The sequence below is a fragment of the Ornithodoros turicata genome, chromosome 1 (genome assembly GCF_037126465.1).
Source record: "Ornithodoros turicata isolate Travis chromosome 1, ASM3712646v1, whole genome shotgun sequence".
Taxonomy (NCBI): Eukaryota; Metazoa; Arthropoda; class Arachnida; order Ixodida; family Argasidae; genus Ornithodoros; species Ornithodoros turicata.
This window is the reverse complement of record NC_088201.1, coordinates 213,266,049-213,291,399: the sequence shown is the minus strand read 5'-3', so window position 1 is coordinate 213,291,399 and position 25,351 is coordinate 213,266,049. Positions and strand designations below refer to the sequence as shown.

Here is a 25,351-nt window from a genome sequence, read left to right as displayed (position 1 = left end):
CCTATAGTATGGCGCTGAGGTGACGTCAGTGAATAAACCTTATAGTAACTCAAATCTTGCAACATTGCCAGATAGCTGTTTGGGTGACGTATGACGGAATGACGTGGTCACACTGTTCCCCATACAATACCATGAATGTTTCAAAACGACTAAGCACAGAAATACTAGTTCTGTACCTTTTGAAGAATATCTTGTCTGTTGCTCGTGCATGTTGTGCGGTTCTCTAGCAAGCTTCTGGCATCCCTGTGTTCTACATTACACTTGCCTACTGAATTTCACAGCAGCATCTGCAAAAAAAAGTTCGATTTCGTTAACCACACGACGACAAACATGTGATTGGAAAGCAGTTCGAGCCCTCCACCTACTGTATTTACAGTACTTTGTTGACAAAACATTTGAAGAGGCTCCCACTTAGAGTAAGATTAGGGAGCAGGCAGAACATCAGGAACATTGGAGACCAACATAGTTACACATCAGCGAGAACTAGAGCCCTGCACCATCCGCGGATGGAAGCGGATATCCGCGAATATCCGCAATATACTTGCGGATTCGGATGAAAATTTAGCACTTTCTGCGGTGTGCGGATCGGATGCGGTTGGCTCGAGGTCGGATGCGGATCGGATGCGGATACGAAGGCAGCGGATCGGTAGCGGATCGGATGCGGATATACCGCGTGCTCTCATTTTTCCACCCGCAATTTATCTGTATTGCGCGCCGACAGCGAGCGCATGCTCTGGTTCACCTTTGACCATGCACGGCGCCAAGACGGGACAGGAGGCATTCAGGCGTCTCGAACCGCGCGAGCGCCGACGAGGTAGCGTTCCACGCGTTGCAGAAGTCTCTCCATATCGCGTTTGTTGAAAGGTTTACCTTTGCTTGTCGTCATGACTGAGTCCTTCCGTGACAGCATGGAGGCATCCGAAATTATACCAACATGCTTCCGGCGGTCTTTACGCGTCTTTCGAAACGTGTGCTTTTTGCTTATCGGATGCGGATGGTGCGTTTTGCTCAGCGGATCGGATGCGGATGTAAACTGTTGTGTATGGTGCGGATGCGGATCGGATGCGGATAACGTGTGCGCGGATGCGGGTCGGATGAGGATGCCAAAAACCTCATCCGCGCAGGGCTCATGCGAGAACTGCTTCCCCTTACCCCACAGGGAACTGCAGAGGGCTACAGTCGAGCGTATGTGCAAAGAGATGTTTCGTAGGGTAGGTTACCACTATTTTCATATCCACCGATGCCCAAGATAGTCCAAGCACCTATAAAAAGAAAAGCACAGTTGCTCTGAAACCATGATATGCAAAAAAATCTCTCTCGTAGACGAGAGGTTGTCTATGTCTACAGCAACATATACAGATGGCCTCGTTGACATTCGCCATACCATCCGCACGCGTGGTACACATGCGACGTGTTTCACAAGTAACCTCATCAACAGCTGCAGAACTCTATGCCATTGTTTTCTTTCTGTAGGACATCATTGATTTTACCTCCGGGAATGGGCTGTCTTCACCGACTCCAAATCTGCACTGGAAGCTATTGAAAATGCTGGCATACGAGGCTCATCTCCCCTACTATCCTGTATCCCTACTCTTGGATGTGTGAATGACTTACCAAGTATGTACGCAGCACGCTGGTTCTCCAGTGGGTTCCAGTCCATTGTGGTGCCGAATGGAATGAGCTGGCGGACAGCGCACCGAGGCAGGTCTCTGTCGTATCGGAAGCGGACCAGCATTGCACCAGCAGCCGTCGCTCTATCCAGCGATGCCTCGTGATAACCATGGCTTCCCGCTACTTGACAACCGCCATTCTTCCCCCTCCCCCTCTATGCCGAGCAGAGTTGATCCAACGCTCGCTTTCCGTATGCCACAAAACACCGTTCGTCAAGATGCAGCATTAATCCATCGAATGCGACTCGATGTGCTTTTACAGCTCAGTGGTATTACCGCTTGAGACAAGTGGACTCTTCCAGTTATTGTCACTGCTGTGCTCTAGAGGATCTGGAGCACATTGTTCTTCATTGCCCGCAATACAAACCTTTTTCCAACCGCACTCTCCGGGTCTCCTAGACTCTCTTGGTCTCTTGGAGTCCGCTGGACTCTCGCCGCTTCTCCTTATCAGAATCGCTTGTATTGCTTGGTCCCTGGACAAAATTCAGCCCACGAACGCTATGCGCTCAAAGCTCTTTTTAACCTATCTGGCCAAAATCGGGCTTCGATCATTATTGTGAAGGGGCTCGTTATTTCATTCCGCACATCACCAATGGGGTAGAGTATCGCTCCTGGTGATGAATCTCACCATTAATTATCCTCCGAAAAACACTGTAAAACTGTAGCATTCTCGAGACTAGGAAACTACAAAATCGACACAGATTTTAGCAATTCTTTCATTTCTGCAGTGACTGAGTATGGTTTGAAAGCATAGAAATGTGGTGTTGCATCCTCTCTCTCTTACAGAGCACGCAATAACTTGTTTTCTTCCTTTCGGCATTTTCATCTTCTAATGCTCCTCGGCACTGGATGTTTTATGTTGCGTGCGTCACAAATGCTCATTTTGATGTAGAAGTGGAAGACATGTGTAGGAAAAGGATGATTCCCCGTCCTGTACAAAGGGAACGTTTGATGCGAAGAGAAAACTTAAATGCTCAGTGTAGGAAAACTAAACAGAACACGCTCGCAGATGGTGCCCGTGATCCCCAGCCCCCTTCTTCTTCAGTTCCTTATACTCCCCATCGGCGAAATGAGGGTGGTGGGATCGATGCACGTGATGCCCAAAATGGTGACGTGGTGTAGACGATATTACAGCTACAGCTTATGCAGAAATTGGCGTATAGAGTGTTCGTAAATGCTGGACGGGCCATCGAATGATTGTTCCGCTTGAAAGTGCCGCCTTGGATGCTCCAGTAGCGCTGTCGTGTCCTGGGGGCTCATCGGAAATCCGCGAGCGAGAGGTGGCCTGCCGAGATTTTGCGTGAAAACCGAATGGGGGTTGCAGCATCACACCACCTACTGCTAGATTGTTTGTGCTGCCTGTGTGCTGCAAACGATGAAATGAACGAAACATCACAATGTGGTCACGCTACCACTTCGTTTCTGGGTCCCCCTCATCCTACCGAGTCGTTTCTTGCGTGTAGCCACCTTAACCTCGACTGTCTCAATGGCTAGGCTCTGCTGAGAGGCGGACGTGGAATAAATGGCGGCCTTACCGTCTTGTGTCATAGCCGTGGTTCGTTATCCCTGTAGGTCTCTACGTTGTCATGCTCGCTCGTTGATCGTCTGCGATGACGTTTAAAATACATGTCAGAGTACCTTCTTTGTAGTCTTACTTGCTGGTCTGTGATGTTGTCATGCTCTTCCTACTCATACGCCCTGCGAAGTTCAACATGAAGGGTGTTACAGGGTAGAGACCTCTATAGGGCGACGGTAGAACCCTTGGTTAAGAGATCTCAGTATGGGTCCTCGACTCTGCGGCAGGAGACGTCTGAAGTCGGGAAGGTCTTACGTTTCCTGGGGTGGTGGACCTCTGTGGGACATCGAGCGACGTGGTCTGGAGAACCACCGATGTAAACGACAGCGGCCTGCATCATACGGATGTCCTGGAACGGCTTCTACATCGGGCACAGTCACGTTGGCCGCATCGCGACCTTTCTCTCCAAGAACGACGTCAAGCTTGACCACTTCCCTATCGCCTAAGCTGCGCTTTGGTATTTGCGTGTTGTTGCGAGTGATGCTCGTCTGAACGAAGACATCCTCGTGGGTATCGTTCCGGCTAATGAATCCATAGCCGTTCTTCAAGTTGAACCATTTTACAGTCCCGAGCACACGCTCGGCGAGCACTGGCTTCTTGATCGAATCACCCATGGTATATGCCTTCGGTGTTTCACGTTTGCCCTTTTCTGGATCTGTACCGAGGAGCCTTCGGTTACTGGGAGGATGGCTGAAGTATCATGAAGAGTAGAGACGTTGACTGCAATGAAATGTGACTTTGGCATAGTGTCGTTGAATGGCCTGTTTGCGGCGGGGCTCACACTTTCGATGTCACCAGAACCGACGTTCTCGATTGAGTCGATGGAGAAAGTACCCGAGGTCTGCACGTTCTTGCAACAAAAAGACGTGAGATGCTGGCCCTTGCAGTGTGTACAAGATAACCGTGCCGCAGACCTGCATTCCTTGGCCATGCGTCGTCGTTTGCCGCACTTAAAACAACACACCGACTGCCGCAACTTCGAGAGCTTTTCTGCGGAGGAGAGTGGCGCCTTGCATTCTTGAATGGAATGCTGTGTGGCTCCACAAAGTACGCACTTGAGAATTTGAGGATCCATGCTGGTCGCCAAGGCAGAGGCGGAAGGAAGTCGGGATGAAGGTTCAGGAGAAGAATCGTATTGTGATACAGTTTCCATCTTGTGGCGTATCATTCGTTCCCGGTATTCAATCTCCTTCCGTAGGAAAGCCAGATGTGACATGAGATCAGTCGAACCAGTCGAACTCTGCTGGGGCGACGGGTCTTGGGCGAGAACTGGTGCGGGTGACGGTGCTGATGAGCTGACGTCATTACGACGTTCCTGACAGTGACATTCAAGCTCGAGGTCGGGCGGGAGCTTTTTCCGTAATGCTGTGAGGACTATAATACAGTAGGCACTGTCAGGAACCTGCGGACGTTTTAGAGTACTCATCCTTACGGTTAAGCTTTCATATAACTTGCGCAGCTTTGCCACATCATGAGAGGAACGACTGGTGGGTAATTATAGAAGGTGATCCATGTGTTCAGAGGATACACCCTTTGTTGCCAAACTGTTGCTGTAGGATGATGATTGCGGTTTGATAGTTGTCAACCGTAAGGGTCAACCCTTTGATGGCGAGTTCCGCTTTGCTCTTGCTGAGAGATCGGGCATATTGGAACTTCGCACTGACGGAAAGTGTTCGGTTGTTACGTATCACCGATTCAAACTGGTCCCAGAATGATTGCCAACAAGATAACTCTCCCATAAAGGGCTCAGTTTGAAGTTGGGGAAGCTTTGCAGTGTTCACGTGCGGAGCTGACGATCGGGTTCTGGAATGTCTTGTATCGTCATTAGGATTCGAGGATGGGGCAGGCGTAGACCGATAACGGTTAGCACTTAGCTTAGCCCGAGTGGTGATTTCGATATACTGTTCACAGCTCTGTGCTCCACGGTCGATCTCCTCATCCTCTACTGTACCTGCAATTTCATGGCCCTTCTCTGTCAGGATTGTCGCTTTAGCTGTAAAGCAAAGAAAGCTTTGGTACGATGTCTTCTCTCGATGGATTTCGCCCATTTTGTATTCTCTTGATATCATCGGTCAGTGTGGTGGTCCGAGAGCAAGCAGCGGCGCGTTGTCTCTTCAGGCGTCACATGTCTCTGGAAAAATCCTTTCGTCATGAACCAATGGAAGAGTCTCTTCCCAGGTTTCGGTTGTCATGTAGCATGCATATGAATTGCTTCTAAAACTTGCGAATGTGATGCTTATAGACTGGTTTGAAACTGGTTTGAAACTGGTTTGATTAAAGTGAATAGTTAAGATACAACTCCTAAAATCTCACATACACTTTAAAAATATATTTCGTCGTAGCATAATGCGACCATATTCACACTTATGCATGGCAATTAGGCGAATTCGGATACTGAAGAAAAAAACAAAAAGAAAAACAGGCGAATACATACTAACCTCGTCATTACCGGAGGCAGCGCATGACGAAGGGTTATCTAACGAATTTACAGCTGTCTGTTGGCGGGGATTACTGGTACTGAAACCCATCCGAATCACTACAGCCGAGTCGCACGCGTACTATATTCCCTTGGAATGCAGCTGACAAATTTGGGCTTCCATACATTGCTGCTGAAGTGTATTTGCCCTTTTAATTCTTAGTACCTATGCCTGACATCGCGGTTCGCCGCATGTCATTAGGTGAAACAGCATATGCGGCGGTTGTTGTTTGGCAGCGTTCAATAATACACACTAATTACAGAACATCACCACATTGCATGCTGAAGGTCGACTATTGCACAGGATGATACCGTTATCAATGTTGATATGTTGAAGACAGTAGGTTTTTTCGACACTTCTGTAGCTACGTTAAATATCTCGAAAAGGCGTACGCCTCGTGCTTTCCACAAATACGAAGTTACAAAGGCAGCGTTCTTTGCAGTGGCTGGACGTCAGCGTGTCTCGTGGCCATTTTTACAGCGCACCGTGACAGACACTTCTAGCGAACTCGAGGTGTACACCTTCATCATTCAGTCTAATGTTCGGAAGGTTGAAGGAAGAAATCTCGCAAATGCTCACTCTAACTACAGGGCAAACTTCAGTGAAACAGCGCTCGGGATGCGAAGGTCGTCCTAGTTCCGACATCCATTTTCAGTTGAGGGGCTTATTAGATTAGTGAAGTCACAAATAATAACGCAGGCGCCGAGTGGTGTGTGCACTTCCTGTTTTACGTGTTGTAATACCAACGTGGAAATTTCGTTTCATGCATATAATTGACGATGTGTTGCATAACAACGTGATACTTTCAGACGGCACTCTGCACTGGTAGTGGCTGAGCGTTTGGCGTCGCGCATTGCATGTGCCCATGTGACATTTCTGTATGTGCATACGGTTCCTCCGTTTGATGCTTGGTGTGGTAGTGGCCCAATTAACTCCGGTGTTTAAAGCTTGATTTTACAGAAACTACGAGCTTTTAGAGCTTGCATTCTTACATGTGGAGTCGTTTTTGCATTCGTTACCGACTTTCTGCTCGGGGACCATTTAGTATACCCCGAAATGTGAAAACATTGGAAACTGACAACTTGACTGCATCGAAGGTTGTGTTCTGTGTGGTTCTTTTTCAGTAATGTGGAATTCGGCTTTCTTTCCAGGGTTGCCGCGCTGGTTGGATGGGCTTTCAGGGCCGACATAACAATAACGAGTGGAGCTTCACAAAATTGCTTCCCGGATATGATCATTTCTTTGGCTTCTATGCCACAAACCCCGGTATGTAACTATATTTATTTCAAGTATGGAAAAATTATACGATGTCAATCAGCTGCTCAGCTATTATTCAGAATCAGCTATAAAAGAGACTAATGTTATTCTGCTAGGGAAACTGAGAGTGATCATGTGTTTCTTACACCTCGCAGCGAGACTCCAGCTTTCGTAGAACGCCTCTCAGGGCACTGCCTCATGAGCAACAGTTCTGAGCTTTATGGAACTACAGGTGTCGTAGACGCCCGTTCCTTCTTCTATATCATAACACCGCACATGTTAAACTTAAAGGGGCGTGGAAGCGACCTCAATTTCCTTTTTTATTTCTTATTTTTTTTCGCTAGCGACGTCTTCTGCAACGAATACAATGAGCTCCTGCGAAAGAACGATGAGCGCAGGTGACCTACAGAGGGCGCGCAAGGCTCTGTTCCGCGCACCTCTAAGAAACTCTCTCCACATGCAAAGAGCGCATCGGTGAACGAGAAGACCACTGATCTCTATATATAAAGGCTGGATTGCGCATAGGAGAGAGGCGCGTGGGAGAGAGGTGCGGCAACCGGCCGCCATGTGGAGGGCCCACTGGCGCCGGCTGCTCCCATAGGAAACAATGGGAAGAAATTTGATTTGGAGTATTTATTGCGCTTTAAACGCTCCTCATTGCTGATTAGCACGCATCTTTCTTAGGAATCAGTGTTCTGATGTATTCCAAACGTGCTTCAGCCGTGTTCCTGCAGTTTTTAATGGGCTCCGCGGCCTGTATTCCGAATAGGGGGCCGTAAGTGTTGTGCACAGGGAGCATACGCATGAAGGTAAATTCGGTGAATGTCAACCTGTAAAATTCATTATTTTTGCTCAGAAAGATTTCACACTGTTTGTTATGGTGAGGTACTTCCGTTTTTATATTTTTTTTTTGTTTCTGTTCGGTTTTCGTGTGGTGTTCCGCGGTTCTCGTTCGTTATTGTGTGGTTTGGTGTTGTATGGTTCTTGTTTGACTTTTTCCGTTATCGTATTATGTTCTACGAGTGTCTCTGTGTGTATTGCAGAACACAGAACCTCGATCCTTATTCTGAACGGGATCATTATTTTATTCACCACATCACCATCAGCAATGGGGTGGAGTATGGACCCTGGCGATGAAACTCCCCATTCCTCATCTTAAGATAACGTTTTTGTCACGAGTGCTTTGCATTTGTTCAGCTGTCAGCGTATTTCATTACAGAAATTCGAAGCGCTGCGCACGATGAACATGCACATGCATGACTTATCACACACGCTGTAGGAGCGACTGCACATACGAGGTTAATACAGCAGTTTATTTACTTCCACCGTACCTCACAGATTAAAAGAACAGTTGAACAAATTGGCATATTGGCGTAGGTTCTGCATCCGGTTCTTCGGCACAGCTCAGCGACTGTGAGGGGAACCTGCAGGCACAAGCGCATTGTTTATAGAAAATACATGGTCTTGAGATTTGTAGGAGCAGCCACACATACTTTTTAGTACGCAATGGCACCAGCGAAGTAGCAATGCAAACAAGTCCGAGTTGTCAGATGCATGCGATAGGAATAAACAGATTTTTCCTCAAAATAAAGAGCTTGCCTGTGAAAAATTATCCCTCTTTCTCTGTCCGTGTGAAGTGTACTCAAAGCTGCAACAAACTGGCATGACATGTCCTTTAGTTTAAAGTAAATCTTAAAAAATACGGGCGGCCCCGCTTGAAATAAATGCAGACGACAGAATGCGTTGGGCCTCCAATATGGCGGCCGGTGACCACGCTGTGGAGCACCCTATGCGCGATCCAGTCTGTACTATAGAGATCAGTGGAGAAGACGCCGTGACGTATCACGGGCGACGTATCCGGCTCGTGACCAGAGAATGTATGGGCAGTATTTAAATACATTATAATTAAAATACTATTTAAAATATAGATACATGTATTTATATTTTGTATTTCAATACAGTCTCAAAAACATGTATTTATAACTATGTTTAAATACCAATTTTCGAGTAGTTATTCTTGTAAATTCTCCTAAACACAGAATATACTGACTCATATCCTAAAATTGTCCTACATTTGACGTTTCGGGAAGACGGGCGAGTTTGGGGCGCAGTTATACTGTGTTTACGCCAGCATGCGCATCCGACAACCATTTTAGATGGCGGGTTTTTCACTGTTGTTGCAGACAACGGTCACGACTCTCCGATTACCTTGTTGTACGAAGCACCTTCGTCAAATTTAATAAGAGCCATCAGCACCTGTGGAGATGCTATTCTCCTTTGCGAATGTGATTGTACGGCTGAACAAAAGATGCTTAAAATATGGAGACCTCGGGGAACTTCTAGTATTAAAATCGCAATGATAATCTAACAAATAAATGTTCTTGTTGCTTACTGTTTTGTTGGTATGATAATCATTATTTCTGTAATTCCAGATGCCATCTTCCTCACATATTTTATGGTAGTAGTTACGGTATTTAAATACTGATATTAAAAAGTATTTATGGGGAGCATTTAAATACCCTTTCAACAAAGTATTTTGTATTTATATTTAAGCGCTCAAAAAAATGTATTCCAAAGCAGCACAATGTACTGAAAGTCCAGTGCAATAGGGGTGGCCGGTATGCGTTTTATCGATGTTCTTTAGTTTCACAAGTCTGTTCAAGGCCTTCCACCTACCCGTCCACCCCTATTGCACTCGACTTTCAGTACATTGTGCTGCTTGGGTTTATGCCCAGCCCTGGCGGCGCGTGAGCTGAGAAGAAAAAACAACAACAAGAACAACAACAAAAAAGGCACTGAGCAGTTTCGAGGTCACGCGGGGATCGTGTCTCTCGCCCGCGGCTGCTTCCTCCAACAATCTTTTCGAAATTGTATTGCGCAATGACAATACACCGCACAGGGAAAATATTTTTCGTGGGGACTCCTGGTAGGCAGGTCGACAGATGGGGGCAGGGTTTCGAGCCATGTCAAGTGCCACTTTCATGGTCTTTTAACTCCCCACTAAGCTGCCCACATACATACATGCATACCCACGCTAATAAAATGTAAAGGAAATATACCCATATATTTAGGATTACGTCGAGCTTTAACTTCTTCCCCTATCAAGCATTCATCGTTTTGCGTCCTGCGATGTTGTTTACGGATGCCACGAAAAGATGAACGCACTGACACTACCGTTTATTAGCGTGCAAGCACTCATGGAGTGGATTGCATTACCACAAGTACCACTTATGCTATTTAGGTTGCAGTAAAGGGATACCTTGAAAAGAAGACCAATCCCGTTGTCGTGGGGAGGATCGCTCGACTTGTTTCTAAGGAACATACTAACTTGTACCCACACAAAAGTGTTGCTTTCGTGCTCCTTTCACACTAGGCCGATCGTAAAAATGTTGCTTTCCCTACAGAATGATTTGATGTTCGACATGTTGTCTGCTATGTTGCAGGTCAGCACGCGTTCAGCGACGAAAATCACGGATCATTCTTCATTCAGACGCTCTGTGAAGTCCTGGAGAAAAATTTCCACCGCATGGATTTCGAGACCATGATGAAATGTGTCACGGATCAGATGGGAAACAAGGAGACTCCCATACCGCACGAAACGGCCAAACAGATTCCGAGCCTATATCATACGCTGAAGAAGAAATTACGCTTTGCGTGTCAGGTAAGGGATGACGTAACGTAATTTCAGATATATTTCAATGTATGGACTCGTTCTTCTCCGGCTCCTCTTCGCTCCTCAAGGCATTTTAAAATGAGTAGATTAGTTGAAAGGCTAACTGGCATGCATAATCTCTTGACAGTGTGACCGTTAATTTTATTTCCAGGAATATTTCGTCGCTCCAGACACTGTGTAGACATCTGATATCGATTTACCAGCGGCGCGGAAATATTTCGAACAGTTTCAGCAACAACGTAATTTCCATCCGTTTTCCGTTGAACAGTAGCTTCTGTAACAGTAGAATTGTACCTTCGCGATGGAATGTTGTGTTGTGCGCTAATGTAGCTTGTAAAAGGTACCTATCGAGAACTCTGGGGAGTAACTTTGAAAGAGGCGGCAGGTTCGATATCTTCTAGCGCATTCTAGACTGTAGAAGAGCCTTCAATGTTGAAAAAGACTTTAGCTCGTGAAAAATCAGTGAGTAAATGTAATTGAATAAAACTACCGTATGTCGAAGGACGACGAACGAGGACGGATTAGTGGCAGCTGTCATGCCGGTGAGTACTATGTCTGCAGCTGTAGAGCAGCAATGAATAATGGAATTCCTTGGGAATGAGAATTTCACACCAGCTGTGATTTTGCAAAGATCTCAGGCAGATTATGGGAACAAAACGTGTGAAGCGAGAGGACTGTACGAATGGTGCAGACATTTTGGTGAAGGACGGGATACGGTGACGAATGAATGACATGAACAACTTCATCCGACTGCGGGTGAGAGAGTGCGGGTGATCACCGCAGGTGTTGTGCAAGCCATCCCCATGAACTGTCCAGTTATAGTTCTGGACACTGCAGCCCAGCGTACCCAGCCCTAATGTTAGTTTTGGAAGTGTGGAGACAATCATTCACGTGTAGTTACTGATGTGCGAAGTCCATGCCAGGTGGACTCCCTATCACCTCACTTCCTACCAGAAGGTAGCGTGCATGGCAGCCTCTGCGCAGCTGCTGAATCGACTTCAGTGCCGGGGACAATTTTTTCTATGAATCATTAGATGAAAGCTGGATGATAAGATAGAAAGGAGGAAAGATAGAAAGCTGGATGAATCATTTCACCACATAGGCAAGAAGAATGAGCATAAAATGGGGACATCAGGCTCGCCTCCGCAAAAGAAAAGCAAGATGCAGTGGTGTGCTGGGAAGTCAATTCGAACTGCATTCTGCAACATGCGGGGTAGAATTCATGTGCACTTCGTGCAGCAAGGGTTCGCGATTAATGCCCAGTACTACTCCATATTGGTAAAGGGTGCTGTGCGAAGCGCGATTCGCAAGAATACACTCTAAACCCAGCAATTGGCACATTTTTTAAGAAATGTGCCACATGACTTCAAGGGGCACGCGGTGCCTACGAAAGCTGCAGGTGCCATGTGCCCCCTGGAGCAACTGGTACGACATCCCTGCTGACGCCAGGAGCCACAGTGTACCGGACGTATCGAAGGGTTACTTGTACCCACTAATACACGAAACACATTGCGCCTCTCGAGTTCCCTAACAGAAAAATTACCTCCACGTTTCGCAAAAAAAAAAAAAAAAAAAAAGCAGCAAGGAAGAAAATGCTCCAAGCACATCGAACATGAAACACCAAATTTTATTGACTTGCACATGCCTTTAAATTGCATCCAGTACATCATCGTTTGTCGAATGGAAAGCATACACGGTTCACTAATCCCAACACACACATATGGAGCACGCGTTGCACGGACACACAACCCGTCCGATGATCCGATGCACCAGGCAGTCCTCCAAACGCCGAACACACAATCTTCGAAACTTCGAACAGGCTGGCACTGAAAGCTCAATGAAGATCCTTAGTGACGAACACGACGGTTCCTCAAACGAAATGGCCGAGGAAGAATTGTCCAACAAGTGGCAACAGACACCAATTCCGTGGGAGAGGCAGTTGCAATCTTGCACGCATATGTGTGACCGTTGAGACAGCAAACAACCTGTAAAGAAACCGAAGTGAATATCACGCTGGTACTGCTCCAACGTTAATGCTGGAATAGTACTCCATTTTGTAACTCACCTCCTCGCAATCGATACAGTCCCACGGTCGCCTATAATGAAAGAATACAATTAACTTCGCTTGTAATGTACATCGTCGCTTCACCGATGCAGCCGATCCTCTCCTCCCGCCATTTGCAATGCGTCCACCGTCTGCAACAGAATGTACTTCGATTGTTAAACACGAGTAAAACGCAGGCGGCGTACGATGCGTCACAGCTAGGTTGGCTTACCATAAGCAAACATTACACCTGTGCTTAAAAAGCAAGGTGTCATCCTTCTCAAAACCGAGGTTGCAACGCAGACAGCGGCAAGAAAACGGGAAGCGGGAAGGAACGTACTGCGGGAGAATACGTTGTGCCATGTCACTCCACACCGGCGGAGCGCGGAACAACGTAGTACGCTCCAACGAAGCATGGAGGAAGGAAACAGAGGAGCGGTCGTTTCGAGCAGATTTCCGTGGGACCCCTCTGGCGGTCGTTCCTGTCAAAACCGCCATTACTTCCTGTCCACCACGTGATCCTCCCTAAAGTTTCGGTTTGGCAGCGCTTTGTTGCTCTCGCTGCTTTTCGTGCTTTACGCTTTTCCAAAGTCATTTACTCTTAAAATGTGAGCACCACTGCGGAAACAACGTTTTGTTAACGTGTTCTAACCGCGGTTGCGGCTGTCGTTCAACAGAAAGCAGCTCTGCCACGGGAATAACGTTTCCTGTAAGCCCGCACTTGACCGGCTGTTTCGGCGTACCCCTGTCTGTGAGATGGTCATCTTGAACCCTTCCTTTGCAAGCCTGCGCTGTGCTACAGCTGCAGACTCAATTGCTTTCCTCCATCGTTGTACAAATTTGATTACTGGCATGCTTTACCACTTCGGCAACACACAACGCGCGGCCACGTCGTCTCACAAACATCGCTACCGCGAATGATGTTTCTAGTCCTGCGTGGTTGTCCTGCAGAACCTGGCCGGTCCTGTAGTATAAGGCTAAACCAAGAGTAAATCTTCGAACACACACAAATAAAGATGGACGCGCGGCGTTCATCACAATGCAGATATCTGAACTGCAAGACAACCACGACTCCCGTCGTCTGCTTCGGGAGCTGGCCAGCGCATGCTCTTGGGGTCACGTGAGCGGTCACATGGTAGACAGGAGCATCCCAGCATGCAGTGCGAAGCTGGCACGCCCGTCCCAATGGCAAAAAATTGGAAGGGCCGCTCCTGTGTTTCCTTCCTCCATGCAACGAAGGCACACATATTCAGCCGGCACACGCATTATTCAACAAGCACACGAGTACAAGGTTCAGGAGGCACACATATTATTCAGCGGGCACAAAGCCGTTTCATACCAACGTGACGGCTTTCCACCTGTTGAAATTTGGCGATGAGGATCGCTGTGCTTACTATTCGATAACCGTTACGGCTGCTTCCAGACGGTTACGGCTGTGTACCGGCTGCACTTTCTGAGGGAACTTTTTTAACTGGCACATGTCCGTCACAGGATTTAGAGTGTAGACCTGGGATGCTGTGCTGAACAGTCATTCGTACTCATAACAATGCAAAGCTTGACACGGCGAATTTGACGGTAGCTGCCCTAGCCAAAATGCGCTGGAAGATTTTGTCCCATCCCGGGCAGCACAGCCGACGGGACCGATATCGGTGCGCCAACGGGGAACAGTCTCTTTCGACCGGGGCTCTGCTGGCTTACGGTACTGGCGCGCCGCCGATTTTGCAACACCGTTATCGGGCCGGGCCAGTATTGGCAGTCGGTACCCGTGTCCCATGCCTTCCCGATGCGAATTTGATGCACTTCGGACGTTGGTACTGGCACTACCCACTGTCATTGAGTTGTTTACTTATATTTATTATATTATGCTCCAATTTTAGCATCCAGTTCTGATAAGCAAGGGATCACTTACAAAAACACATGCTGCATGTTCTACACACTTTATTGATTACAAGTTATCACAGGATGAAAGTCTATTCGCTGCTGGTTTGGCTTGTGTCTTTCTTTTGCGGGCTTCTCGTCCTCCCTCCCGGTCAGGTGCGCCGGCTAAGTACCTCCCAATCCTTTCCACGATGTTGTGTCGTTTCAGTAGTACCTCTACAGGAAACACGGTAAGCAACAGTATCTGACCACATTGTTGTAAAAGTAGAGATAAAGGTGTTTGAAAAGTAAGTGACATACTCCAATGTTAGCATACAGTTCGGATAAGCAAGGAATCAGTTGCAAAAACATTCAGATAAATACAGAAGCAATCAAAGAGGGAAAATTCTCGGCAAGCATCATCGAGGCACAAGGATGTCTGTATGAGAAACAACAATAGAGTAGAAACACTATTGCATAACCTGAACCACAATAGTAAGCAAGCATGTTGAATGCGATATGATACTCACCAGTAATGCAGGAGTAGACTCGCAATGCGGGAAAGTCTTTTTTTTTCTGTTGTGCCCCCCTTAAGCTGTATTGAAACGCAACGCTGCTCTGTATAAGATTTTTCACCAGGACTGGGGCACTTTCAGTCAGCGAGTTTCCGCCCAGACGAGAGAGCTTTCCAATCTGCAAAAGTTGAACTGTTAAAAAAGGCAATTAGCAGAAGATAGCAACACGATTTCTTTCTAAAACACATATTACCCAGCGCTATCGTGCTTTTTCATCAAATGCAGCATTAAGAGAAATACAAGAGTTAAGTTACACCAGACTAATCATGACTGTACAAGAGTATTATACTACTTACTTGGCAGGAAACTTACCAGGTATACTTTGGCTTGCTCATCTGACAGTGACGTTTCAAGATCAAGTAGCTCACTGCATGTCTGAATTGGGAGTTCGGGAAAGTTTGGCTTTGCAATTCCTTTCTCCTGGGAAATTCTTTCGATGAAACGTTCCACTACTTGCAGTCGTTGATCAAGAGATTTCACTGCCCTCTTTATGTCAACCAGTAGCAATAATATATTGCGGTCACCTCCTAGAGAATGATCAAAAGTGAGGGATCTAATTATCATTTCTCGCAGCTGTTCCCATATTGCACCTCGAACGCAGATGTTCCGAAAGCTACAAAATTTCAATAACTGTGACCAAGAATCACGCATCAACTGTCTGTATCAGCAGTGGCATTAGCACCTCGCATGATTAGCAATTGCAGCAGGCTCTGTTTTTTATAGATATATATATATAGACAGAGCGGGTACCATCGCGTGCGCGTTCGCAACGCAATGAAGCAACATAGTGACGTTAAATGACCATGGAACCTTCGCCCCATGTCCCGAATCCTACGGCCTCGACAGCAACCAATATCACATACAGGTTCGTTCCACAATAATGCCACAGATAATAGGAAAATGCAAACGTACCTTTCAGATACTTGCAGACGCACACCGCCGAGGGTCAACCGTCAAACCTACATGGAGGAGTGACGCTGCGCATGCGCGGCACAGCGCACGAGCGGAGCCCTGGCACTGGCACGATGTCGCAGTTCGGCGTAACCCCAACGCTGTCGGTGATGTGTTGGAGAAGCATCGGGGATGGATGCGAACTTTGTCGGCGTTTGGCGTAACCCCAACGCCGTCGGTGATGCGTAGGAAAAGCATCGGGGACGGGTGCGAGCTTTGTCGGCTGCAAGGCGGGGACGGGCTGGTGCGCGACATCCAGTGGGCACCCGCAGATAACCAGTAGCCCCGGGGGGCTCCCGATCGTTTCCCAACCCGCTGTGCTGCCCGGGCTTTTACAGCCCCGACGGATCCCTAAAGCGATTACCATTTGTTTGAGCACCATAAAGAGCACCTTGGAGGAAATGCGCTCAGCACAGATGAAGCCCTCCTCGAAACCAACAGGCGGAGATGTCCTGCAGTGGCTACGACAGTAGCCCACGTCTACGCCAAATGCATCAAGGTGTTGCCACAGCGATGGAAGCAGTGTCTAGATGCGCATGATGAATATTTTGAAGCTGGCCGGTTTCACGTCAGTTCAGGCAGGGAGGTCCCGTCGACCTCCTGGATTTTCATTATTTTTTTTATATTTAGAAGCTCAGCGCACATGATGATCAAAAGCGGCACAATGAATTATTGCTACCGAGTAGTTCTCGTGCACAAAAAAAAAAAAAAAATCCAGAAAATATGGACCTGAATTCGAGTATTTCGTTTCTGCCGTTTTTGCACGCGTATATCTTCCGAGTTTTAAAAGGTACTGTTCTGCAGTTTTTTTACGCTTGACCATGCCTACTGACCAATAGCCCGAGCGCAAATTTTGGCGCGCAGGTGCAACGCTCTCTCATATAAAAAATGGTGAACATGCTTTAGAGCGCAGTTTTGTTCCAACTTCGACGCGTGAGTTCCCTGGCTGTAGATGTCACTTGGTATCAGTTTACTCAGCTCTTAATGTTCGTTTATTTGATATATCTATCGCAGTTGTACCTTCTACCGGCATCTACTGAAATCGACAAACGTTTAAGCATATTTCGAGAAAACAAGGATTTTGCGCGTCAGTTTCTCAAAAAGGCCCCTTTTAATTTCATTTATTTTGTGCCAGGACATAACCCGTGATCTTCTTTCAGCTGATATAAAAAAAATGTGCTTCAAAAGGCGTGCACTGGCGATTAGCGCGTTAAAGCGTGGCCGTACTCCGCGCGCGTAGCGTCGGAGTGGGGCTGGCGGTACCGCGGAGTGTCGGCGCTCTGTCGATGTCGTAAAAGAAAATTGTGTAATCAACATTGTGTAATCAAAAGTGGTAATTGATATACAAGTATTTACAAGACTGCGAAATCAGAAGCAGCATTTCACAATGGCAGTGACAAATGAAATGATTTCACTGAGTTTCTATGAAAATGTCACTTTTCTGCATTCACTGTCCGCGGTACGAGCTATGAATGTTTCTCGGCTTCCAGTTTCCGTCCTGTCCGTCTCCTTTCAGTTCGTGTCTTGCTTTGCCACACATGCGAACCTTGTATCCCAGGTTGACCAGGTAGCCCAGAAATCAGGCCCTCTGCGCGTAGATGCAGGAAATGGACGTGCTTTAGGTATTTTGGCAAGCATGTTATCATATCTTGTGATCCTAGGATGGCGTCTTGCTCACGTGAACGCAAGTTATGTGTCGTGGCATGGTGCTTGATTATTCCACCGATCTCGTCGCACGCACTTTTGCCGTGGCCGCAACTTTCACATCATCGTCCATGTCAATGCCGACTTTATCAAGAGATAAACCATCTTCTCCTGGACAACACTGACAAAGCCTAAGAAAACAAGATGCATTATTCACTTCGCACATCATATATGACTTGATTTCCTGGGCTGTTATTGTAGAACGACCACTATTTTGTACGGTACACACACATAACTCGGAAGTTTGCGCAGTAAATGCAAGAACAAACGTCCTGTCGAGTATCTATTTTCACCCACTTTTGACGTAGCCTGTAAAATTTCGCCATTTCGTCGTTGATCACCACCGTGAGCACGTCCTTCATGTTCGGGCTTTGCACAGAGCATGTATAGTCGTCGTTTGTGTAGTATTTCAAGGCAACGTCCACATCTTCCTTTCTAGCCTTTTTTTCCCTCGTAAGTGTCCGGAACAGCCCAGACTCCTGCCTTATCCTTCAGCTTGCGCGCTTTTCCAATCATATGCTTCATGGATTCTGGGACCAAGCGCTGAATATCTTCCTTGCTGAGGGAACTAGAAAGCAGCGTGTACAGTCGGCACCGATCTTGATACGAAGTGCATTTCTGAAGCTCAAACCCCGCTCCACCGCCGCCGGTAGAGCGGGGTGGTCACCTCTGCAGGCCATGGCGTTGACGGCAGGAGAGGTAGCGGCGCAGGTGGTGAAGGTAGTACATCTCGGGTCACCAGTTGTAGAGGCTATGAAAGAGACGAGTGAGCTCTACGGTGTATGACGGTTTAATGACAGGGAATGGCGATGCAGTCGAAAACGAAACCTCGCGCCGCGGGGGCAGGTGCACAGGAGGTATTGATGGTGATGACTCGTGTGCTGAAGATGCGGTGATCGCTACAGGCTATACGGGAGCCCTCTACCCAGTGGGAGCAGACGTTGCACTCGACCTGCTCAGATGTCTCAACGTCATAGGCTGCTTTAACTTTCTGTGACATCTGCTGTTGGATCTCCGCCTTCTTTCTTCTGACGTACAATTTTCGTAGCTGTTGCTTCACTGCACCAAGGCTCTTCAAAGGCCTAACATCGATATTTGCGGCAACAAGACTACAGTTTACGTCATCAGTTGCATCAAGCTGGATTAGACGCGGTTGATCAACGGATGTCGCCTGACTCGCACACGACGAAGAAGAAGATTGTTGAGAGAGAGCTTGAACGATGGAAGCACCATAGAACTTGAAACAGTGATGACAAAGATAGTCGTGTTCACACACCAGCGATGCTTCGTTGACAGATAAACACCCGGCGTCGGGAACTTGGCGCCCCCCATCGCCCGGCAGCAGCCGCAGTAGCCCCCTCCTGCACTCACGGTTGGGTCGCCGCAGGAGGGAGACCCCCACGTATAGCTGTGCGTGGCTTTCCCGTGTCTGGCGAAAGGGGGATCCTGGCAGTTGAGTGGACTAGGAGGTTGGTTTTGACCCTTCGGGGCCCCTCCGGGAAAAGAACACACTGCTTTGGCCCCTGCTTCCCATATAGACGGGTGGTCCTGGAAGGCCCGGCCAGGACTATTCAGCCAGTCGCCATCTCACTTTTCATTGCTTTCTCCTTATCCTCTCTCCTCCTCGCTCCCTTCCTCTTTTCACCTTCTTTGGCGCCAAGGGTCAACCTTGGGCAGTTCTTTTCACTCTCCAGAAAGCTGCACTTGGGTATCATGCAGAGGTACCTGCTACTGCGTGGTGTGCGGTCCCCTGGTTGGGCTCCGTGGTGGGCGGCAGGACGTCTGCACCGAATGTAATTCATGATTTTCTATGGACGCAATCACCTAAAAAAAACCCGATCGGCGCCCGAAGAGGAGCCGCACCGAAGTACAAACGATGAATTTCACTGACCTAAGTTATCCGGAACCTTGGTTTGCCAAGTTCCTGATTCTTCACTCAGATGACGAGACTAAACAACTATCTAAAGTATCTCCTTTTCTTATTGCTAGGGCACTCGAACACGTAATAGTAAAGTCGTTTCAGGCCAAGAAACTGAGCTCAGGAGACATTCAGGTAGAGGTCAACAATAAACAACAAAGTACAGCACTGCAATCTCTAAAGAACATCGGGGAGATAGCTGTTTCAGTTACAACCCACCGAACTCTGAACAATGTTAAGGGAGTCATTTCCGACGAAGAGTTAATCGAGTGCAGCGAATCTGAAATCGAAGAGCGATTGAAGGAGCAAGGCGTCGTCTCTGCCAAACGGATAATTATGCAGAGAGATGGCAAGGAGATCCCGACAAAGCACATCATCCTGTCATTTAAGCTGCACACACTTCCTTCTACCATCAAAGCCGGTTATGTCAATTGCCATGTGAGGCCGTTTATTCGTAATCCTCGTCGCTGTTTCAAATGCCAGCGGTTTGGGCACAGCTCCCAAGTCTGTCGAGGACAGTCGGTGTGTCCCAGATGTGCTGGCAAAAAACATACTCCTGAGTCGTGCACAAAAGACTTCCACTGTGCTAACTGGGCGGGGGGGGGGGGGGGCACCCGGTCTATTCTCAGTCCTGCCCACGATGGAAAGAAGAAAAAGAAATATTGAAAATGAAAACAGAACAGAACTTAAACTACAAAGATGCACGAGCACAGCTCGAGTTCAGAAAGAAAGGAAGTTTTTCCGACGTGGTGCGTAGGGGAGTGGCACCACCGAGGAAGTCCGTGGAGACACAGACCTGTTTTTTTGGGTTCTGAGTCTCCACTCTACACTCCCCAACCTGAGAAGGCTGGAGACACTCCGATGCCTTCTGCCGTGACGGAGGCCAGCCGTTCAACTGGCCACAAAGAAACAGCCACGGCCTCCTCTAAGGTCGATGGCATACAGTCAGTTTGGGACGGGGTCGTAAAAGGCCCTTCCCAAAAAGGCACCCAAAGTATGGAGGTCGACGATGACGACTGCATGTCGCACAGGTCATCGTCGAGGCTCCCCAGCATTCCTTCACAAGGGAAGGAAAAACGAGAAAAAGGACGAGGAAGGGGTTTCAAAGGGAATGACCAACAGAAACAACCCCCGCGAAGGGTCCAACCCCCCTAAATGGTACAGTCTTTTCTAGTAGGTGTCACCAAGTGCTGCGCTTTCTTTTCCTCCTTTTTAGTGTGACCGTTATGAACCACTTCCTCCAGTGGAACTGCCGTGGTTTACTTTCTAACTTAGACGACATTAACGGTCTCTTCGACAAGTACCACCATCAGGAAATTATGCACAGAGGGATATAGAACACTTAATCAGCCAACCTCCAACTCCATTTATACTCTTAGGCGACTTTAATGCCCACAATCCGCTTTGGGGCAGTACAAGAACCGACGGCCGAGGGAAAATGTTGGAAAGGGTCTTGTTATCAACCTCCATCTGTCTTTTAAATACAGGAGCACCTACGTACGTCCACTGTTCAAGTCTTTCTCGGTCTTAGATTTATCACTTTGCAGTCCATGTCTCTATCAAGATATAGAATGGAGCGGGGAAGAAAACCCACTTGGGAGCGATCACTTTCCAGTAATCCTGAAATATATGTGTGCAGTCAATAGTCTGACAGCATGCCCCCTAGATGGAAGCTCCAACATGCTGACTGGAATGCTTTCTCTAAAAAATGTGACCTGTCGTTAATCCCCGTGGAGAGGATGAGGATTGAAGAGGCCAACAATGTAATTATCAACGTCATCCTCGATGCAGCAACACAATCCATTCCCCAGACTTCCGGTCGTCTACCGAAACGACCGAAGCCATGGTGGAACAGCGAGTGCAAGGAAACCCGTAAACTTGAAAATCGTGCGTGGGGTACATTTCGGAGGTACCCCACATCACAAAATCGTCTTTTGTTTAAAAAGGCGAGAGCCAAGGTCAGATGGACGCGGAAACAAGCAAAGCGGTCATCTTGGCACAACTTCGTGCCTTCTCTATCTCCCAGTACCACCTCCAAAGTAGTGTGGGACAGACTTCGCAAAATCAGAGGAGAACACCGCAGTTATACAATCCCTCTTTTAGAAGTCAACAGGCAGGTGTGCGGAAGCCTACAAGGACAGGCGGATGCGCTCGGACAACATTCTGAACGCATCTCTGGTTCATCCCATTACACTCCCGAATTTCTTAGAGTAAAACGAAACGCTGAGAAGCGAAAAATTCCAATGAGTGGTGGTGATGAGTACGTGTACAATCAGCGGTTCACGATGGTGGAGCTTCAGCAATCCCTATTCGCTGCTAAAGCCACTGCCCCGGGCCCAGACAGAGTAACCTACTCTATGCTGTGCCACTTGTCTGATGACTCAAAAAATTGTTGCTCCTTTTCTTTAACCGTGTTTGGGCAGAGGGAACGTTACCATTATTATGGAAGACTGTCATTCCCCTTCTCAAGCCAAGAAAGGAAGCATCGAATCCAGCCAGTTACAGACCTATCGCCCTTACGAGTTGTATTGGGAAGACGCTTGAGCGAATGGTCAATAACCGGCTGGTTCATCATTTGGAAGAAAATAATTGCCTTTCTGAATTTCAATCTGATTTTCGAAGAGGGTGCTCCACTATGGATCACCTTGTTCGGCTAGAAACCACTATCCGCGAAGCCTTCGTCAGAAGACAACATTGCCTATCCGTTTTCTTTGATTTAGAGAAAGCGTATGACACTGCGCGGCGACACGGTATTCTGCAGGATGTCTACTCTTTTGGCGTGGAGGGCAGACTCCTTAGATGCATTTCAAACTTCCTCCTGCACAGATCCTTTAGAGTGCGACTGGGAACCACTCTATCCCGCCCCTTCGTACAAGAGAATGGTGTCCCGCAGGGATCCGTTCTCAGTGTTGTTTTATTTATTGTGAAAATCAACTCTGTGACCAATGTCATCCCGCCCTCCATATCTTTCTCCTTGTACGTGAATGACATTCAAATATCTTGTTGCTCCGCGAACCTGTCAGTATGCGAACGACAGATGCAGGTGGCCATTAACGATATGGCCAAGTGGTCTTCATCAAATGGATTTACATTTTCAGCTAAGAAAACTGTGTGTGTCCATTTCTCTAGGATTGGAGGACTGTTTTCACCACCTACGCTGCAGCTTAACCGACAAGACATCCTTGTTCAACCAGTAGCCAAATTTCTTGGCATCACTTTCGACTCGAAGCTGACCTTCAAGGCTCATGTCCAAATCCTAAAGATAAAATGTGTCAAGTCACTAAACATTCCAAAAATCATTTCTCACAGATCTTGAGGTGCAGACCAGGAAACACTGCACCAAGTGTATACTGCATGTATTCGCTCGAAACTTGATTATGGGTCCTTTGTCTACGGCTCTGCTCGCGAGTCGGTGTTGAAAGCCCTGGACCCTGTCCATCACCAGGGGCTCAGGCTCGTGCTTGGCGCCTTCCGAACGTCTCCAGTACAGAGTCTATATGTTGAATCAAAGGAATGCTCCTTGAAAAGACGGCGTTCTTACCTCGGTACGTCGTACGCAGTTAGAATATGTAGTCTACCCCAAAATCCAGCCTCGACTTGCGTCAAGCACACACGCTTTAAACAGCTGTTTAAGCGAATTGCATCAGAGTTTGATTGCCACGGTTTCTCTCCCTGTGGCCTACAAGTTGTAGAGTGTAGGAGAAAGCTCCCACCCTGGGAACCACCTCCAAGGTCTGACACCTCTTTGGCAAAGTACAAGAAACAAGACAGTGTCTCATCAGAGTTTGCACACTTGAAAGACAGCTTTGATAACCATACTGAAATTTACACAGATGGGTTCAAGTCTACTGCAGGAGTGACTTGTGCCATGATTTGAGGCGCGCACACAAGGTCTCATCGTATAAAAACATTTGCATCAATTTTTACTGCCGAGGTTTACGCGATTATCTTGGCTCTCAACTACATCCTTCAAGATTTCATAAAGTCCTCTGTTATATATACAGACTCCTTGAGTTCCATTAACGCAATTTGTAGTCAGCACTCAACAAAGAACTTTCTTGTGCAGCGAGCAAGATCTTTAGCCAGTTTGATAAGAACAAAGGGGTACTCCTTCATCCTATGCTGGGTGCCCAGCCACGTAGGCATCAAAGGCAATGAGTTGGCAGATCAAGCAGCTGCAGCTGCTCTCCAAAATGACATCACGCCTTTTGAGATGTCCGTGCAAGATATGAGATCGGCACTCAAGAAATCACTGCACAGATTGTGGCAAGCCTTTTGGAACGCAGAGACAAATAACAAGCTCCACTTGGTTAAACCTCACATTCATGATACAGGAGACCGGCTGGAAAACCGCCTGTTGTGCACTTTACGAGCAAGGTTACGTATAGGCCATACGTTCCTTACACATGGGTTCTTTCTTCGGGGAGAGGAGCCACCTCCGTGTGCGCACTGTGGTCAGCTCCTGTCTGTTGTACACATACTCATCACATGCACACATCATGAAATACATCGCAAACATCACTTCAAGGAATTTTATAAACACTTTTTACCTCTTCACCCAGCCCTATTGCTTGGTGACGAGGCTCTCGTCCCTTTTACGAGCGTCTTTGATTTTTTTGAGAGACGTTGGCGTTATTAGCCTTTTGTAGTCTTACACGTATACACTCATCTTTTATTAGTCATCGTGTTTACTCTTAAATAACCATAACATCACCACTGTCTCAACCGTACCTCAGTTTATGGCGCATTATGATCTTTGTTGTCAAAGCGCCATTAAACTCCTAATCATGACAGATAGACAGAACCCTTTAGGATCCAGTGCGCACCCTTTGAAGCAGATTTTTATTTTTTTATATCAGCTGAAAGATCTAAGATCGGGCCATGTCCTGGCAAAAAATAAATGAAATCAAAAGTCTTTTTGAGAAGCTGACGGGCAAAATCCTTGTTTTCTCGAAATATGCTTAAACGCTTGTCGATTTCAGTAGATACCGGTAGAAGGTACAACTGCGATAGATATATCAAATAAAAGAACATTACAAGCTGAGTAAACTGATACCAAATACGGTAATGAGGAACATCTACAGCGAGAGAAATCACGCGTCAAAGTTGAAACAAAACTGCGCTCTAGAGCATGTTCATCATTTTTTATTTCACAGAGCGTTGCATCTGTGCGCCAAAATTTGGGCTCGGGCTGTTGCGCAGTAAACATGCTAAAGAGTAAAAAAATTGCAGAATAATACCTTTTAAAACTAAAGGGGATATACGCGTGCAAAAACGGCAAAAGCGAAATACTCGAATTCAGGCCCACATTTTCTCGATTTTTTTCTTTTTTTCACAAAGACTATTCGAGAGAAATAATTCATTTTGCCGCTTTGGATCATCATGAGGTTCCAAATTCATTCCAGGTTCATTCACCATTCCAGGTTTTGGCGTACAAAGAACATATCCTACCGTGTAGGGTTTCGGTAGTGTAATTAATACCTAATAAATATACCGTAATAATGACTGTTGTCGGCCTTGGTGGCTCAGTCGGTAGCGTGTTCGCCCTCTGATCCCGAGATCGCGGGTTCGAACCCTGCCGAGGACGCCAGCAACTTGGTGGCAGGGTACAAGTTGCTTAGACGACACGGCGTCTTCCGCGAGGGTCGT

The 25,351-nt window shown here is 47.2% G+C and overlaps 1 protein-coding gene and 1 long non-coding RNA gene across 3 annotated transcripts in view; one reads left to right on the top strand and one right to left on the bottom strand.

Moving 5' to 3' along the window:
• LOC135376220 (caspase-7-like) overlaps nucleotides 1-25,351 on the top strand; it is a 236,776-nt gene that overhangs the window by 209,940 nt on the left and 1,485 nt on the right. For both annotated transcript variants that reach the window (XM_064608826.1, XM_064608830.1), the window contains 2 exons: nucleotides 6,875-6,989; nucleotides 10,424-10,641. In XM_064608826.1, coding sequence (XP_064464896.1) covers nucleotides 6,875-6,989; nucleotides 10,424-10,641 — 333 coding nt within the window. The remainder of the gene's footprint in view (nucleotides 1-6,874; nucleotides 6,990-10,423; nucleotides 10,642-25,351) is intronic.
• On the bottom strand, nucleotides 14,618-16,175 carry LOC135376211 (uncharacterized). Its single transcript, XR_010417581.1, has 4 exons — nucleotides 16,042-16,175; nucleotides 15,442-15,656; nucleotides 15,085-15,247; nucleotides 14,618-14,791 (listed from the first exon to the last, which is right to left on the bottom strand). It is a non-coding gene; the product is annotated as an uncharacterized LOC135376211 (long non-coding RNA).